Genomic DNA, 16,359 nt, shown 5'->3' with positions numbered 1-16,359 from the left:
GAAATATTTACTGGCGGAAGAATGATTATCTATGAATACATCGACGTATAGTTACCGTTTTAGAAAAGCAATAAGTCACTCTAGTCCATAGTTTAGGCTACACTGATTTTAGAACAGCTAAGGGGGGTTTTAGGCACTTGCTTACGGTCTCTCGGGGCTTATGACTTAAATAGATTATTTCAGAATGAAGGCAGCAGCCGCAGCAGTAGTCCGAAGCTAGTTCTCACTATTGATCATTATCATTATTACATTTCCCTTGTGTGTGTGTGTGTGTGTGTGTGTGTGTATTCACACCAAATTGGCATGCCATGCCGTACCCACCCAATATGCACAGCATCCCATTAGATGCCTGCCATCAGGCTATTTACAATCTTCTATTTTAAGAAAAAGTCAGTCAACACGTTATCAAAATTAACTTAATGCGCTATAGAGCTATATCCACGCGCACACATTTCGTCTGAACAGGAGAGATTACGCACGCAGGCGCGCAACTAGGCTACGTGTTGTTTTCTTTTACTCCGCTATCAGCACACAATGTGAAGCTAATTCACTAACTCAATAGCCTACTCATCATGGATATCGCAAGTTCTTTTAACACACAAAACAGAAAGGATGGAGGATGAAGGCAGCTAGAGAAGTTATTCCAGATGAGCAATAACAAGGTAGACAGTTGCCAGAACACTACAGCTGTTTAATGCCAGACGTTAAAGGTATGCTAGAACAAAACTAACTGAAGGTAACTTAGCCATAGGGCTGTGTAATGTTGTCTAAATGAGCAGGTCACTGTTAGACGTTATTGTTGTATTATTGCATGTGGATGTTGTTATGTTATGTATGCTACTTTTTGCTGACCAATACAAGAACCTAAAACCGAGAAACGGACAAATATTATTTAATTATATTCGGGCTGCGCGCGCTCCTGCTGATGAAAGAAGTGCAGCACTGTGTACTCTTCCATATCCCCAAGCCTCATGTGCTCATATAATAGCCTTTCAGCTATGCGCGAGTGATTTCCGACTAGGTTTTTCCTGGTCAGTGGCGCACTTACTTTCTTCATCCATATATTAGCGACTGGCGAGCTTTGCGCCGGACCACACCTCTTCTCTTCACTGACACGCCCGTTAGGGCGCAATATCATCTCCCATTTAGAGAATGTACATTTGCGCTGGAAAAATGAAGGATGCGCTCGCAGAGAATAGTAATTAAAGGTTGCGCCAGTGGCGAAAGCTCATTGCCCGGTTGCCATGATAGGGCCCTTTGAGTGTGTGTGTGTGTGTGTGTGTGTGTGTGTGTGTTCATGGGCGGTGCCAGGAGGTAGCTAGGGGGTGCTACAGCTCTGTGTTTTCTCTGTTGGTATGTCTGTCCCTCAGAAAACTGTTGAAATGGTGTATTTCGCAGTCAGAATGTATTATTTGTTTTTACTGCCAGAAACAAATCTCTAGCGCCGCCACTGTCTGCATGTGTGTGTGTGTGTGTGTGTATGTGTTTGTGTGTGGGTGTGTGTGTGTGTTTGTGTGAGCACGTGCGTGTTCTTGTGTGTGTTGCAAAGACTACTGCGAACGACGTGAAGTAGCATATACTGTACATTCAGCATTTTTTAATGTGATGTCATCTCATGAAAACAAATCTTATTTCCATTCAGTGAGATTCATCACTCACCCCCCTTTACAGCTGCTGCTACAGCTGCATTATCATCACTGATACACATCAGATTCATCACTCACCCCCCTTTACAGCTGCTGCTACAGCTGCATTATCATCACTGATACACATCAGATTCATCACTCACCCCCCTTTACAGCTGCTGCTACAGCTGCATAATCATCACTGATACACATCAGATTCATCACTCACCCCCCTTTACAGCTGCTGCTACAGCTGCATTATCATCACTGATACACATCAGAGCATCTTACAATGAAACAGCCTCACTGTAGTGAACACACAACACTGTGTACATTTCACAAAACTGCACTTCTATATGGCAAAATAAAGGACATGGAATAGTCTATTTATGTTGGTGTGATTAAGAAAACAATGATGATTGATTTTGTAACAACATCAGCGACACCACCTTCAACCCCAGCTGTTTTATGTGAAGTGAATGCACCAACATCTACTAACCGTAATGTCTGCAGTGTGCAGTGGGGATCCTGCAGTAAAGCACACAGCTGAGTCACTCCCAAGGCTCCTGGTATGTGTCCACTCAGATCCAGCTGAGTCATGAGTAAGGGGTTTGAACCCACAGCTGAAGCCACAGCAGCACAGGCTTCCTCAGCAGCACTACTCTTCAGGAACCTGGACAAATAAGGAGGAAAACACACCTTTCATCTCACCTGACATAAACAACACTGATGTGGGCATAGAAAGACACAAAGACTTTTGGCAAGTCAGACAATCGAGTAATAATGAAATGACGACTGCTACATATGCTGTTGTCAGAAAGAGTGCATTATATATGCTACTCTTTTGTGTGTGTGTGTGTGTGTGTAACTAATTCATCTGCTTGGCCTAGTGTTGCAGCTTTAAATCTCACAGGTTCAGTTTTCTCTGCAGCACCTTAGCTTATCTGGTCTCTTCAAATACCATGTTCATGTCTGGATAGTAGAGACTGAATCTCTACACCAGGTGTTTCCACCACGAGACGGTCAATGGCACACAGTCTGAAGTTTCACCAGCTTCATAAAATATGTCATATGAAGCCTTTGATGATCGTTAACACGCAACTGGACTGTCCACTATCCAGAAATATACTTACTGGACATTGCTCAATGTACACTGTGACTCCTCCTTCAGGTCCAAGAGAAGTTTGACTCCAGATTTCCCTGGATCATTTCCTCTGAGATCAAGCTCTCTGAGGTATTTGGGATTTGACCTCAGCGCTGAAGCCAGACTGGCATAGCCCTTCTCTGTGATACTGCAGTCAAAGAGTCTAGAAGGAAAGAATTTAGTCAATGCACCAGAAAATAATATATAGTTTTCCAAGTGCAACACTTAAACCTGCCAGTGTTGTTTACAATAGACTTTGAGAATTTAAATCAACCTGACAATGTTGTGTGAACATATAATGTGCCATCTGCAACATTACTGTTGTATGATGATAACCCCCCCCACCACCACCACACACACACACACACGTACACACACAAACACACAAACACACAAACAAATACATGATCATTTAAATAAAGCCACATAACTGTGTGTGTGTGTGTTTTGTGTTATAATGTTATAGTGTGAGTGATTGCGTAAATGAGTGAGAGAGTGATTGACTCAGTGGTGTAGCTGTCACTGTCAAATTCAGTATTAGGTCTTGTGATACTTACTGTAGTTTCTCCAGTTTACAGTTGGGATCCTCCAGAAGAGAAGAAACTTGCTTCACTCCTGAGTCTCCTGCTTTATTCTCACTCAGCTGCAGCTCTCTCATGTGTGAGGGGTTTGATCTCAGTGCTGATGCAAGAGCTCTGAAGCCTTCCTCTCCAATACTGCAGTATGACAGGCTGTAGAGAGACAGCTTTGTCAGCCTACTGAGGCTACATCCCCACATGCACCATACTGCATAAATGAAGCCACAAAACTGATCATTATGGAATACTGAAATGTCTTACCTGAGTTTCTCCAGTGCACAGTTTGGGTTACCCAGTCCACTACACAATTCTTGGACCCCAATATCTCCAATACTGTTGTCGTTGAGGTCCAGATGTTTCAGTTTTGAAGATGCTTTGGTGAGGACAGATGCCAGACCTGCACAGCTCCTCTCAGTGAGCCCACAACTGTTGAGCCTTAAGGGGAAAACATTCCACCAGTTAACAGACTCTCTAGAAAGGACTTTGATATCATAACTGAGACCATAAGTGCATTAGTGTTGTTATGCTTCTGATTCATACTTAACATCAGCTTAAACTACCATCCACCTTCCGCCCATAGCTATTGATATCCTACTCACACACACACACACACACACACACACACACACATTTCTGCCCACAGCTATTGATATCCTACTCACACACACACACACACACACACAAACACACACTTCCGCCCATAGCTATTGATATCCTACTCACAGAGCCTTTTGGGATTCCTCCACTACTGGCTGCAGCCTTAGGAGACATTCATCAGACCTGCTGTACTTCTTCAAATCAAACACATCCAGCTTTTCTTCTGATGTCAGAAGCACAAACACAAGAGCTGACCACTGTGTGGATGAGAGTTTGGCTTCAGAAAGTGTCCCTGCACTCAGGAAGCTCTGGACCTCCTCCACTAAGGAGTGATCATTGACTTCATTCAGACAGTGGAAGAGGTTGAGAGCTCTTTCTGATGATGGTATCTCCCTGATCTTTGTCTTGATGTAGCTGCCTATTTCCTCTTTGCTTTCATGTTGTACTTCCTTTATTAGGCCTCTCAAAAGTCTCTGGTTGGATTCCAGAGAGAGGCCAAGAAGGAAACGGAGGAACAGATCAAAGCGCCCATCTTCATGTTCCAAAGCCTTGTCCACAGCTCTCTTCAGTAAGGTGCTCATGGATGCATGCACTATTTCCGCTGCTCCGGGGGGTTTCTGTAAGGACATTAGGTCTTTCCCTTCTGCAATTAACATCAGAAGAACGTGAAGTGCGGCAAGGTACTCCTGGATGCTCAGATGCACAAAGCAGTACAACTTTTCCTGATGAAGGCCTGACTCTTCTTGAAAGATCTGGGTGCAGATGCCACAGTGTACTGCTGCCTCTCTGACATCAATGCCACTCTCTCTCAGGTCTTCCTCATAAAAGATCAGGTTGCCCTTCTTCAGCTGCTCGTAGGCCAACTTTCCAAGAGCAAGGAGACTAACCTGGTTCCACTGTGGATCTGTGTCATAAACTCCTTCAAATTTCAGACTCCTCTGCTTGGTTTGAAATATAAGGAAATACGTGTACATCTCTGTCAAAGTCTTTGGAACTTGCTTATTTCCTTCAGTCTTAAGAATAAATTCAATAACAGTAGCAGCAATCCAGCAAAACACTGGAATGTGGCACATAATGTGGAGGCTTTTGGATGATTTAATGTGAGAAATGACTTTGCTGGCAAGACTCTGATCACTGATCCTCTTCCTGATGTACACCTCCTTCTGAGGGTCGCTGAACCCTTGTACTTCTGTGACCCGGTCGACACACTCAGGAGGGATTTGATTGGTTGCTGCTGGTCGAGAGGTGATCCAAAGGAGAGCAGAACGAAGCAGATTACCCTTGATGATATTTGTCAGCAGAACATCTAATGAAGTGACCTTTGTCACTTCAGTCAAAATTTCATTTTTCTGAAAGTCTAGTTGGAGTCGACATTCATCCAGACCATCAAAGACGAACAACACTTTGTACTTCCCCTGGCTGGGAAAAGTTAACTGCTTTATTTCTGAGAAAAAGTGGTGAAGAAGATCCATCAAAGAGAGCTGTTTGTGTTTCATGCTGTTGAGCTCCCGAAAAGGCAGTGGAAATATGAAGTGGACATCCTGGTTTTCTTTCCCATCAGCCCAGTCCAGGATGTATTTCTGAACTGAGACAGTTTTGCCAATGCCAGCTACGCCCTTTGTGATGACACTTCTGATTGGTTTGTCTTGGCCAGGTAAGGGCTTAAATATGTCTGTGCATTTGATTGGTGTCTCCTGTCCAGCTGATCTCTTGGATTTGGACTCAATCTGCCTGACTTCATGCTCCTCATTTACTTTCCCACTTCCTCCCTCTGTGATGTAGACCTCTGTGTAGATCTTTTCTAGCAGAGCAGAGCTCCCTTGCTTGAGTATTCCTTCAAACACACTCTGGTACTTTTTCTTGAGATTTCTCTTCAGCTCCGTTTGACAAACCACATCATATTCGTCTAATTCACAAGAAAATGAACAAAAACAATACAATCATGTCCATCAAGCCACCAACACCAGAAAAATACTGTTAATCTATTTCACCATAATACGTGCCATTACATCATTTGTGCCGAGGAGTTACTGAACAGATCAAACTCAGGCACATAGACATTTTAAATGTGCACCATTTATTATTTATCTAATTGTATTTATGCATCTTAGCTAGTGGACTGATGCATGGGACTGCATATCACTATCATTGCTGTGTTGATCGTGTTGTTGTTGTTGATGTTAATGTTCTGTATTCTCTACGTCTTCAATCTTACTAGATGTTTGTCGTTTTTAAAAAATATTAATTTACTGTTATTTATTGTTGTCTGTGGTTAAATGTTCAATGTGGCTCCATTGAGTGCAAGACAAATTCCCCTCGGGGCAATAAAGGTTTCATTCATTCATAAATGTAATACAAGACACTGGGTAATGCAAGTAAATGTAAAAAAATCTTACTTTCTTGCAGTTTGTCAGCAATATGTTTCTGCTTCATGTTCCTCAGGAAGTGCAGTGCCATCTTGAGAGTCCCTTCTCTGGCATCACTCTCATCCTGCTCTTTACCCTCAAAGTGTTCTTGGTAATCTGGACTCAGAATCTTCTTGAATCTCTTCAGCTCATTCTTCACAAAGGTCATGATCTTCTCCTCAAGCACCTAGTGTGTATATATACAGATGGTACGGGTTGAGAATGCTCCTTTCATTCCCGCACATCGGGACTCCCGAAGCATCGGGAAAACTGCAACCGCAAGGGGGCAACATAGACCGCCCGAGTTTTCGAATGTTTACAGCCTACCTCACAGCTCTCTCACTCGACGTAGCCTATAACTCAGTCAGTCCAGCAGAGATGCCAGAGCAACGTTTTGGTCAACGGAGAGGGAGAGAAATGCTCCGCATATCCGTCTCATTTAATCATTAAAATGAAAGTGATTGGCGAAATTAATCAAACGACGTTTCAATAAACCATTGTTGAAATGAATGAAAATGGTTTTAGAAACCTATAGGCCTATCAGAAGGACTATTTCCTTCAATTCAACCTGAAATAGGCTACTCGAAAGGCAACCTTAGATTAATTCATGAATTCATTACGGTTACAAGACCGCATTTCCGTGAATAGGCTATTATTGTCAACGTCAAGGCGAAGACGAAAGAGATGGACAAGATGGACATTTTGGCAACATTTACATGCTAGGAATACTTAGAAATGTGTAAGCTATTTTAAAACGGAGGCTTGTTCATTTTAACCGGCGACGTTTCAAGTACATTTCCCGAATAAAGCCAATTGAAGTTCGCATCCAGCTGTGGCGCAAGTGGTTGATGCATAGGTATCGTATGCCAGCGACCGGAGTTCGAAACCTAGTCGAAGAACCTCTCCGGAACCCATCAAAAGAAAATGCATCGATTTATTAAAAGAAACGAAAGACTTCCTGTTTTGAGATTCTTTTTATGTTTGCGATGTCTGCTGAAAAGAAAAGTTAATATGTTAATTCGTGGTTCAGCGCGCACTCACACACATTTTTACATTGACATAGTGTCGGGCTCAAGTGTCGTGTCGTCCTCAGTGCCGCATATAGGCTATAATGTAGTGACCTGGTTAGACGAGTGTGGGGGAGGGGGAATGATCGTACAAGACAATAATGCTCTTCATGAAATGGATCTCACAGGCGGCTGTCTGTTTTTAAATGTAGCCTACTACACCACTTGCGAAATCGGACGTGGCACATAGCCTAATTATTAGGCTACTGGATAGCAAATCCATAGACTTTGTTCATCCTATATCCTTAAAATGAAAGTGATGACTGGCGAAATTAATCAAACGACGTTTCAATAAACCATTGTTGAAATGAATGAAAATGGTTTTAGAAACCTATAGGCCTATCAGAAGGAAATAGCCTTCAATTCAACCTGAAATAGGCTACTCGAAAGGCAACCTTAGATTAATTCATGAATTCATTAGGCTACGGTTACAAGACCGCATTTCCGTGAATAGGCTATTATTGTCAACGTCAAGGCGAAGACGAAAGAGATGGACAAGATGGACATTTTGGCAACATTTACATGCTAGGAATACTTAGAAATGTGTAGGCCTAAGCTATTTTAAAACGGAGGCTTGTTCATTTTAACCGGCTACGTTCAAGTAGGCTACGGCGACGTTCAAGTGCATATGGCGAATAAAGCCTTACGAAATTCACATCCAGTTGTGGCACATGTGGTTGAAGCATAGGTATCGTACGCCAGCGACCGGGGTTCGAAACCCAGTTGAAGAACCTCTCCGGAACCCGTCAAAACAAAATGAATCGGTTTATTAAAAGAAATGAAAGATTTCCTGTTTTGAGATTCTTTTTATGTTTGCGATGTCTGCTGAAAAGAAAAGTTAATATGTTAATTCGTGGTTCAGCGCGCGCTCACACACATTTTTACATTGACATAGTGTCGGGCTCAAGTGTCGTCCTCAGTGCCGCATAGGCTATAGGCTTTAATGTAGTGAACTGGTTAGACGAGTGTGGGGGAGGGGGAATGATCGCACAAGACAATAATGCTCTTCATGAAATGGATCTCACAGGCGGCTGTCTGTTTTTAAATGTAGCCTACTACACCACTTGCGAAATCGGACGTGGCACATAGCCTAATTATTAGGCTACTGGATAGAAAATCCATAGACTTTGTTCATCCTATATCCTTGGCGGAGATAATAATTAGGCATATCAAATTAAAAGCACACTACGACAGGTATACTTGTGTGATCACGCAACACAAGAGAGCATTTAGCGATGGGACAGTTGTGAATGAGTGCTTAACACCCTGGAGTCTAAATACCCCCGGGGGATTTGAAAAACTGTTCCAAACACACATCTCAATCTCTGCTTTTATCATATTATAGAGACACCATTAGAAGCCTTTAATCAACTCGTTTTCAAATATATAGCCTATGTTTTAAGAGAATATGGCAATGATAATGGCACTTTCTAAAAACAATAAATTCGTAGGATTTGTCCTCTCACCTGCAGCAGGCCCATTCAAAAGCCCATCCACCTAATTTGCATTTGAAAGAGCCAATCACTAAAGTGACACATTTAGTCTAGCCTACTTTATTAGTTTTTTTTGACCCCTCTAATAAATTGCCTATAGTCCTACTACGATAATGGAGGAAGGGCTGCCTAACTGTTCCCCCTAAGAGTTTTTTCATAAGATAAAATGTTTACTCTATTTAAGTTTAGGATTTGGTAGACAAGACAATCTCGGAAAAGTTCTTCAGATAAACAATGTTTTATTGAATTAAAGGAAAGAAAATGTATCGCCAGGGTTTCGGGGCTTGCGAAGGCATTCGTTGATCTTATCGATGCAGTCCTTGCGGCCACTTCTCCCCATCGTAGGAAACTTTCTGCTTAGTGTTGACAAAGGTCTTGACGTTGTGTGGCAGTGCTTGCTTGCCCTTCGATCCATCCCAGTTGGTGGTTTTGCACCAGGCTCTAGTGCTCCTTTGTGGTGATGGCTCTGAAGAGCAGGCATCCGTATCTACCAGTGATGCGCGGGCTGATCCAAATCGAGCGCACCCGCGGTTATGGGTCAAGAAAAAATATTTTTAATGATATGCGGGTCATGTTTGGTCGGGTCGGTAAAAAAAATAAATTGTCATTTATATCGTACATAATTGTCTTTAGAAGAAAAAGACATAAGTTGCAGCATTCCCACTGAAACGCGATTCTATCCCCCACATTTTGTCACGAACATGTAGAAATGCACTTGTTGTTTCTGCGTAGACAGACCCTCGGCTACACTTGACATGCAGTTGTGTTCTGTTCTCAGAGCATATGCTTTCTCTGTCTATGATCTGCAGCTTTTATCTCGAACTGCTGGCCTCTACAGAAAGTGGCAGAATCGTCTACTGAGCAGCGAAGTTGCCGATGCAATGCGTGTTTCTCAAGTCTGATAATTTCCAGCAAGATCGAATGGTATTATGGAAAGAAAAATAAACTAAAAGTTTCCCAAATCAGGAAATATTTCTTAATTTAATGTCATCAAGGCATATAGCCTACAATTGGTATGAGCATGCAATATGTGCGTCCTTGCGCAACTTATAGGCCTAGTGGCTCGTTGGAAAGCCCCACGTCTGCTCTTCCCCACGTCGTGCAATAAAGGTTTCATCTCGCTGCAATTTATAATCGCGGAGCAATGGACTTTTGGTCCATTGATGAAGACGTTAATAAAGAGTTTCTTAATAATATTCTATGCCTGCATTTCATGCTTGGGAGAGCTTCAAGGCATTCATGTGAGGAACGGCTGAAACAGAATTTGTATAGGAAAATCCTAGGCTAATTATGTTCAATGTTGAGTCAAACAGCCACATTTTTGGATGAATGCTGACACGGAACAAAAAAAAGGTAGACTAAATGCATGTTTCCCAAATTCTGAGCAATGATAGGCTATATATAATTAGGCAATATAGGCTATATTATTGTTTTACATGCATATGAGATACCAATTTTGCATAGCTCAATGACGCTACGACTAAGTTAGACTAGGCTACTTTTTACAATAAGCGGGTCGGGAAGCGGGTCGGGTCCTGTATTTCAATATTTTTTTTTTTGCGGTCCGAGTTGCGGTCGGGTTAGTTGTAAACGGCGGGGCGGGGCGGGGCGTTCAGACACGTACCCGCGCATCACTGGTATCTACCAACGTTGCCGCGACTCTGTTGGTGAATTCGAGCATGTTGTTCTAATCTGGGCCAACAGCAAGCAAAGTCACGTCATCGTGCTGAGATTAGGAACTTGAATGCTGTTGTCGAATGTGGCAGAGAATACAGAAGAAGACTTTAACTATTACTTATATATTCTTATGACGAAACGCGAAGAATAAATACGAGGACTGACCATCTCGCCTCTCCGCGTTTCCCCCAATATCATGGCGACAAAGAGAAATAAATATGATTTGACATTTTAATGTTTGTAGCGCGCCAGTTTACCCAGTGTGTGTGAATTGAGCAGTTCCTTAAAATACGGAACAAAGAGCGTCCTGTAGGCTATCTGTTTAATACAGAAGAAGACTTTAACTATTACTTATATATTTCTTATAACGAAACGCGAAGAACAAATACGAGGACTGACCATCTCGCCTCTCCGCGTTTCCCCCAATATCATGGCGACAAAGAGAAATAAATATGATTTGACATTTTAATGTTTGTAGCGCGCCAGTTTACCCAGTGTGTGTGCATTGAGTAGTTCCTTAAAATAGCCTACGGAACAAAGAGCGTCCCGTAGGCTATCTGTTTAATACGGAAGAAGACTTTAACTATTACTTATATATTTCTTATAACGCTGGCTGTAGGCGATTTCTATAACCATTTTCATTCATTTCAACAATGGTTCATTGAAGTGTCGTTTGAATAATTTCGCCAGTCATCACCTTCATTTTAATGATTCAGTGAGATTAAGGAGTCGACTATTGACGGATATGCGGTCTTCATCATTAAATGCAGTTGAAACTTTCTGCCACCTGGTGGTTGTTTGGGTACATTGCCTTAGCCTCGAAAAAAATCGGCTTGACGCACTGCGGGATCTCTTCGGGAGTCCCGCGGGAGAAGGTGCATTCTCAACCCGTACCCACTGTATATATGGTTATACATTGCACTACAATTCCAGGTTTTCAATAAGACCAGATTATTATTTTTCTGCATTGTAAATGTCAAATGTCATTGTGAATGTAATTTTGTCAAAACGTGTATATCAGTGCAGCATGATATAGCTGCATCCAGACCTGGAATATGTGCCTGAGGTCCCCCGGGCTAAACTGGTCACTGACAGCATCTGGTTTGCATTCTTCCATTTGACCACTGAGTAATTAAGACAAAAAAAAAAAAAACAGACTATTATTAGTTGTGCATGCAAGCATTTGTAAAACACTGATATCCACCCGATGCCTAAACTTCAGATTTTGATGATCTGGACCAGAAATCTATCTACTGAAAGGAAGTTGGAATTAGCATTATAAGATGTATAACATCTGTATCCTACATATTGAAGACCATCCTGTTTGATTTAGTTTAGATTATGCGGTCAGTGGCACCTTATATTTCAGAAATGCTGATACTATAAGGGCTGATTTGAGGGCGTTTGCATGACAGGCTTGTTAGGCTGTGAAACTGACGCACGGCATGAATGCCCAATCAGGTTTCATGTACCTGTGTTATGTCCACCATACTTGTACAACGCCTCACAGTCAAAGCAGATAACGCAGTCTGTGACCGCGTCATCAGATAGGCCGACCTGCCCAAATCTCTCCCAAACCTTAATGATTTGGCCTACTTGCTGCACAGATTTTGCAGTCAATACGTCAGAAAGTCGTATGGTAGCATGGTAAACACATCAAATAAGTTATTGGACGGCTCTTAAGGGAAAGGGAAAACACATATTGATGGCGTAAAATGTTCCTGACCCCTGATCTAAACAGAAGTACAAAGAGAGATGCATGATGGAGATCCCATCCAGTAACTGAGTCTTTCCCAGGGGAAATAAAGCATGCATCTGATTCCTGGACTGTTTTCAGGACTTACCTTGATCCATCTGTCACATCATCATGTTGGAAGGTTATGTAGTGACCTATTGATTGGTCACTCTTCATGGACACACAAGTGGGCACAGGTGATGGAGGTCTCTCATGATGGAAGGAGCTGTGGTGTAAAAACAAAATCTGTGACAAAAATATGTTGTGTCCTATATACAGTAAGCGTTACTTGAGAATGGCCATTTCACTCACGCTTTGCCTGATTCACGTTCTGCGTGAAATGTATTACAGCTGCATTACAACTTACCCCACAACTACAGCGTACAGTCCGCTGTAGCATTGCTGGGGTGTGATTGATACTGTAGCCCAGTTCTACTCATTCAATAGGCGGCCAGGAAGCAACCTCTAGTAGCCCAGCCCATAGTATATTTCGGAAATGCCAACAGAAATCCCTAGGAGCCTAGTCACCTACAGACTGCAACAATACAACTCTTCTATTGTTTTGTTTGTACATTTATTTGGGTGTTTGTAAATTCAGTCTGGCACTCTGAAAATGTTCGCAAGGCTCTGCACTTCGATAAAGACGAGCATGAACTAACAAACTATTTGTCATAGTTCAAAATTGCCATTAACACAAGCAGCAGATTGAAATAACACTTTATGTTTCATTCGAGAGTTTGACAACAGTGAGGATGATTAGCACTATGCAAACAAGTTTTATTGAGTTAGACTGCTTCTCTATAATAGTTCCGTAATCTGACGTAGGCTATTTCCTCATGAATGTAATTCTGTAATTTCTCTTTGGATAGCTATCTATCTATCCAATGGCGTCAGTTTAGTTTTCAGGGGACAAAACGCTATTTTACAGCTTGGTTTGATAAGTGCTGGGGACATACATTTTATATGATCTTAACGATGTTGAGGACTGTTGCGTTTCTGACTCTGCTGCGCTGTTGTCGCCAGAACCAGTTTTAAACGCACAGGCCTATAGGCTATATTTAGGTTACTTTATCAGCTTCGTACTTAAATGGCTCATTCCGAGGAGAATGAAGGCTAGTTCGATGGTTTCTATCATGTCCTCAGGACTCGGCTTACTGCATGCAATGCATACTGACGACTGTCCATCAGATCAGAGTCTATGCTCTGTCAATCTCAGACTCTCACAAAATTAAGGAAGCAAGTAAAACGCAAGATGCACGGGAAGTAGGAGTATGAATGATGTAGCCTACGTTTCTTAATGATTGTCGAAATGTTTCTTTCGGGGGAAACACGTCCGGCATGGTCCAGCAACATATCGTCATTCATTCACCACATGATAAAATGCAGTCTAGCTTGACGTACAGTAGACAACGGTAGGCCTATGCCTATCTCTGAATCAACATGAACATGAGTATACCTATATCTAAGTTGCTAGAACTTTATTTTGCATAGCTATAGGTCTAGTCAATGGTGAAAATGAATCACCGCTCACTGTCCTGTCAAGCGTAGCCATGTATTAAAGACATTTTATTTTCAGTTGGCAAAAGTGATGGGGACAAAATCTGTGATAACAAAAAGTGTTAAAATGACGCCTATCTATCTATCTGTCTATCTATATCTATCTATCTATCTAACGTTCAGTTTCACTTGCGCAAAAAGACGAGCATGAACTTTGCGAGGTTATCCAGTTCCTCAAATTGGTGAGGGTTCTGTTACATCTGCGATCAAGTGATTTGAAACATAGAAAATATTATAACGATTAGTCTAGTCTAGTCTTTGACTTTTGAGTCGTTGTCCAAGCATCTATGCCGTGCCGACGATGGCGACCACAAAGCCATTCTAATATAGGGCTCCGAAATGGGCAGCAGCATCAAGTGTTGGAAGCTAACTATCATCCCCCCTCTGTGAGCTGGCCTCTGTGCCTTAGAACACGGATTAAAAAATCCCCCATCCCCCAAGAGCAGTTTCACACATCATTAGCAATCTTTTCTATATGTTGAGTGTGTGTCTGCAACAGTGAGCCTACTCCTTTTCGGCTTTCAGAAACAGCAGCATCATTTTCGCCGGGGACCGGGTAGCCATGTCTCCACCACTTTTTATGACGAGCGATTTTGTCCCCACCACTTTTTAAATGTTTATCAATTCATCGAAAAAGTTGGTGCCACTGATGCGTGGGTACGTGTCTGAACGGCCCGCCCCGCCCCGCCGTTTACAACTAACCCGACCGCAACTCAGACCACAAAAAATAATTATTGAAATATTATACCCGACCCGCTTCCCCGACCCGCTTATTGTAAAACTTCGTCGTAGCGTCATTGAGCTGCGCACAACTGGTATCTCATGCATGTAAACAATATAGGCCTAATAGTCTAGTGATTGCTCAGAATTTGGGAAACATGCATTTAGTCTAGGCCTTTTTTTGTTCCGTGTCAGCGTTCATCCAAAAATTAGACTATTTGACTCAACATTGAACATAATTAGCCTAAGGATTTTCCTATACAAATTCTGTTTCAGCCGTTCCTCACATGAATGCGTTGAGGCTCCCAAGCATGAAATGCAGGCACAGAATATTACTGTATTACTATTAATAAACTCTTTATTAACGTCTTTATCAATGGACCAAAACAAAAATCAAAACCAAAACCCATAGAGCCCGATTGAGTGCGTCATTGCTCGCTCCGCGAAACCTTTATTGCACGAAAGAGCAGACGTGGGGCTTTCCAACGAGCCACTTTATAAGTTGCGCAAGGACACACATTGCATGCTCATACCAATTGTAGGCTATATGCCTTGATGACATTAAATTAAGAAGTAAGCCTATTTCCTGATTGGGGACACTTTTAGTTTATTTGTCTTTCAGTCCATGGTTCCACCATTCGATCTTGCTGCAAATGATCAGACTTGAGAAGCACGCATCGCATCAGCAACTTCGCTGCTCAGTAGCCGAATCGAAGGGGCCAGCAGTTCGAGAAAAAAGTTGCAGATCATAAAAGAAAGCATATGCTCTGAGAACAGAACACAACTGCATGTCAAGTGTAGCCGAGGGTCTGTCTACGCAGAAACAACAAGTGCACATGTCCGTGACAAAATATGGGGAATAGAATCGCGTTTCAGTGGGAATGCTGCAAATTATGTTTTCCTCTTCTAAAGACAATTATGTACGATATAAATGACAAAAAATTAACAGCATATTTTTTTATACCGACCCGACCAAACATGACCATATTATGACACCAACCATATTATGTGCAAATCTAACAACTGAGATGCATCCCCTATAATCATTATAGATCAAAAAAGACAAGTAGAACACACAAACAAACATAGGATTCATGAGGTCATATCATTTTGAAATAAATTAAGTCACCGTTAATGCGACGGGGCAAACATGTGTTTCTTAGCGTCTTGAAACTTTCTTCTGAGAACTGAAAGTCCGATCAAACGTCATTCAAAGGCAGTCCATAATTCAAATGAAATTGTTTTCTAACGAAAAAGTCCTACCTTTTATAATAGGCCCAAATAATAGAATATTTAAATAGACAAGATGGGTGTGATGCCTAATTGTTTCCCGCCTGATCAAAACCGTTCAGGAATTATTCACGCAAAACTGAAACGTTCATAATTCATTCTCCCTCCTTCGCTTTCGGTTCGGAATGAAACAGCAGAGAGCATAAACCATATAGTTTCTCCTGTAGGCCTATTTTAGGCTATTTGACAACAGCCAGCTATACATTTCAAATAAACATATAGCCCAATGTATAGGCTACATAGGCAAGAGGTTTGTGGTGCGTCGGAAATTGGGACATTTTATTTTTAATTGTTTCCCGCATTTAGAATCAAGAATAACATTCGTGAACCATTTTGTTTTGTTGCCAGCATAAAAACAAGCGTAGGCCTACCATCAGCCTATCCGCACATTTGAAATAAAATGTATGAATTGACCCAAAAACGAGAACACAAGGACATAGGCTTATGTTTTTAGTGGAAACTGGCCTTGTG

General features: G+C 41.9%; 2 protein-coding genes across 2 annotated transcripts; both read right to left on the bottom strand.

Moving 5' to 3' along the window:
* Nucleotides 1-2,754: 2,754 nt before the first annotated feature.
* On the bottom strand, nucleotides 2,755-3,689 carry LOC134059635 (ribonuclease inhibitor-like). Its single transcript, XM_062516078.1, has 3 exons — nucleotides 3,609-3,689; nucleotides 3,327-3,500; nucleotides 2,755-2,932 (listed from the first exon to the last, which is right to left on the bottom strand). Exons 2-3 carry the CDS (start codon nucleotides 3,425-3,427, stop codon nucleotides 2,755-2,757), a joined length of 279 nt encoding a protein of 92 aa, XP_062372062.1. The 5' UTR covers nucleotides 3,428-3,500; nucleotides 3,609-3,689.
* Nucleotides 3,690-4,066: 377 nt separating this feature from the next.
* LOC134059634 (NLR family CARD domain-containing protein 3-like) lies at nucleotides 4,067-6,793 on the bottom strand. The gene is made up of 2 exons (XM_062516077.1): nucleotides 6,341-6,793; nucleotides 4,067-5,850 (listed from the first exon to the last, which is right to left on the bottom strand). Exons 1-2 carry the CDS (start codon nucleotides 6,516-6,518, stop codon nucleotides 4,067-4,069), a joined length of 1,962 nt encoding a protein of 653 aa, XP_062372061.1. The 5' UTR covers nucleotides 6,519-6,793.
* Between the last annotated feature and the right edge of the window lie 9,566 nt (nucleotides 6,794-16,359).

The sequence above is a fragment of the Sardina pilchardus genome, chromosome 16 (genome assembly GCF_963854185.1).
Source record: "Sardina pilchardus chromosome 16, fSarPil1.1, whole genome shotgun sequence".
Taxonomy (NCBI): domain Eukaryota; kingdom Metazoa; phylum Chordata; class Actinopteri; order Clupeiformes; family Clupeidae; genus Sardina; species Sardina pilchardus.
This window is presented reverse-complemented; position numbering and strand designations above follow the sequence as displayed.

Coding starts and splice junctions, on each gene's coding strand:
- LOC134059635 (XM_062516078.1), bottom strand. CDS start 3,427: ATGAGAGAGCTGCAGCTGAGTGAGAATAAAGCAGGAGACTCAGGAGTG. Junction 2,933..3,326: donor TGTAAACTGGAGAAACTACA/GTAAGTATCACA, acceptor CTTTCCTTCTAG/ACTCTTTGACTGCAGTATCA.
- LOC134059634 (XM_062516077.1), bottom strand. CDS start 6,518: ATGACCTTTGTGAAGAATGAGCTGAAGAGATTCAAGAAGATTCTGAGT. Junction 5,851..6,340: donor TGCTGACAAACTGCAAGAAA/GTAAGATTTTTT, acceptor CTTGTGAATTAG/ACGAATATGATGTGGTTTGT.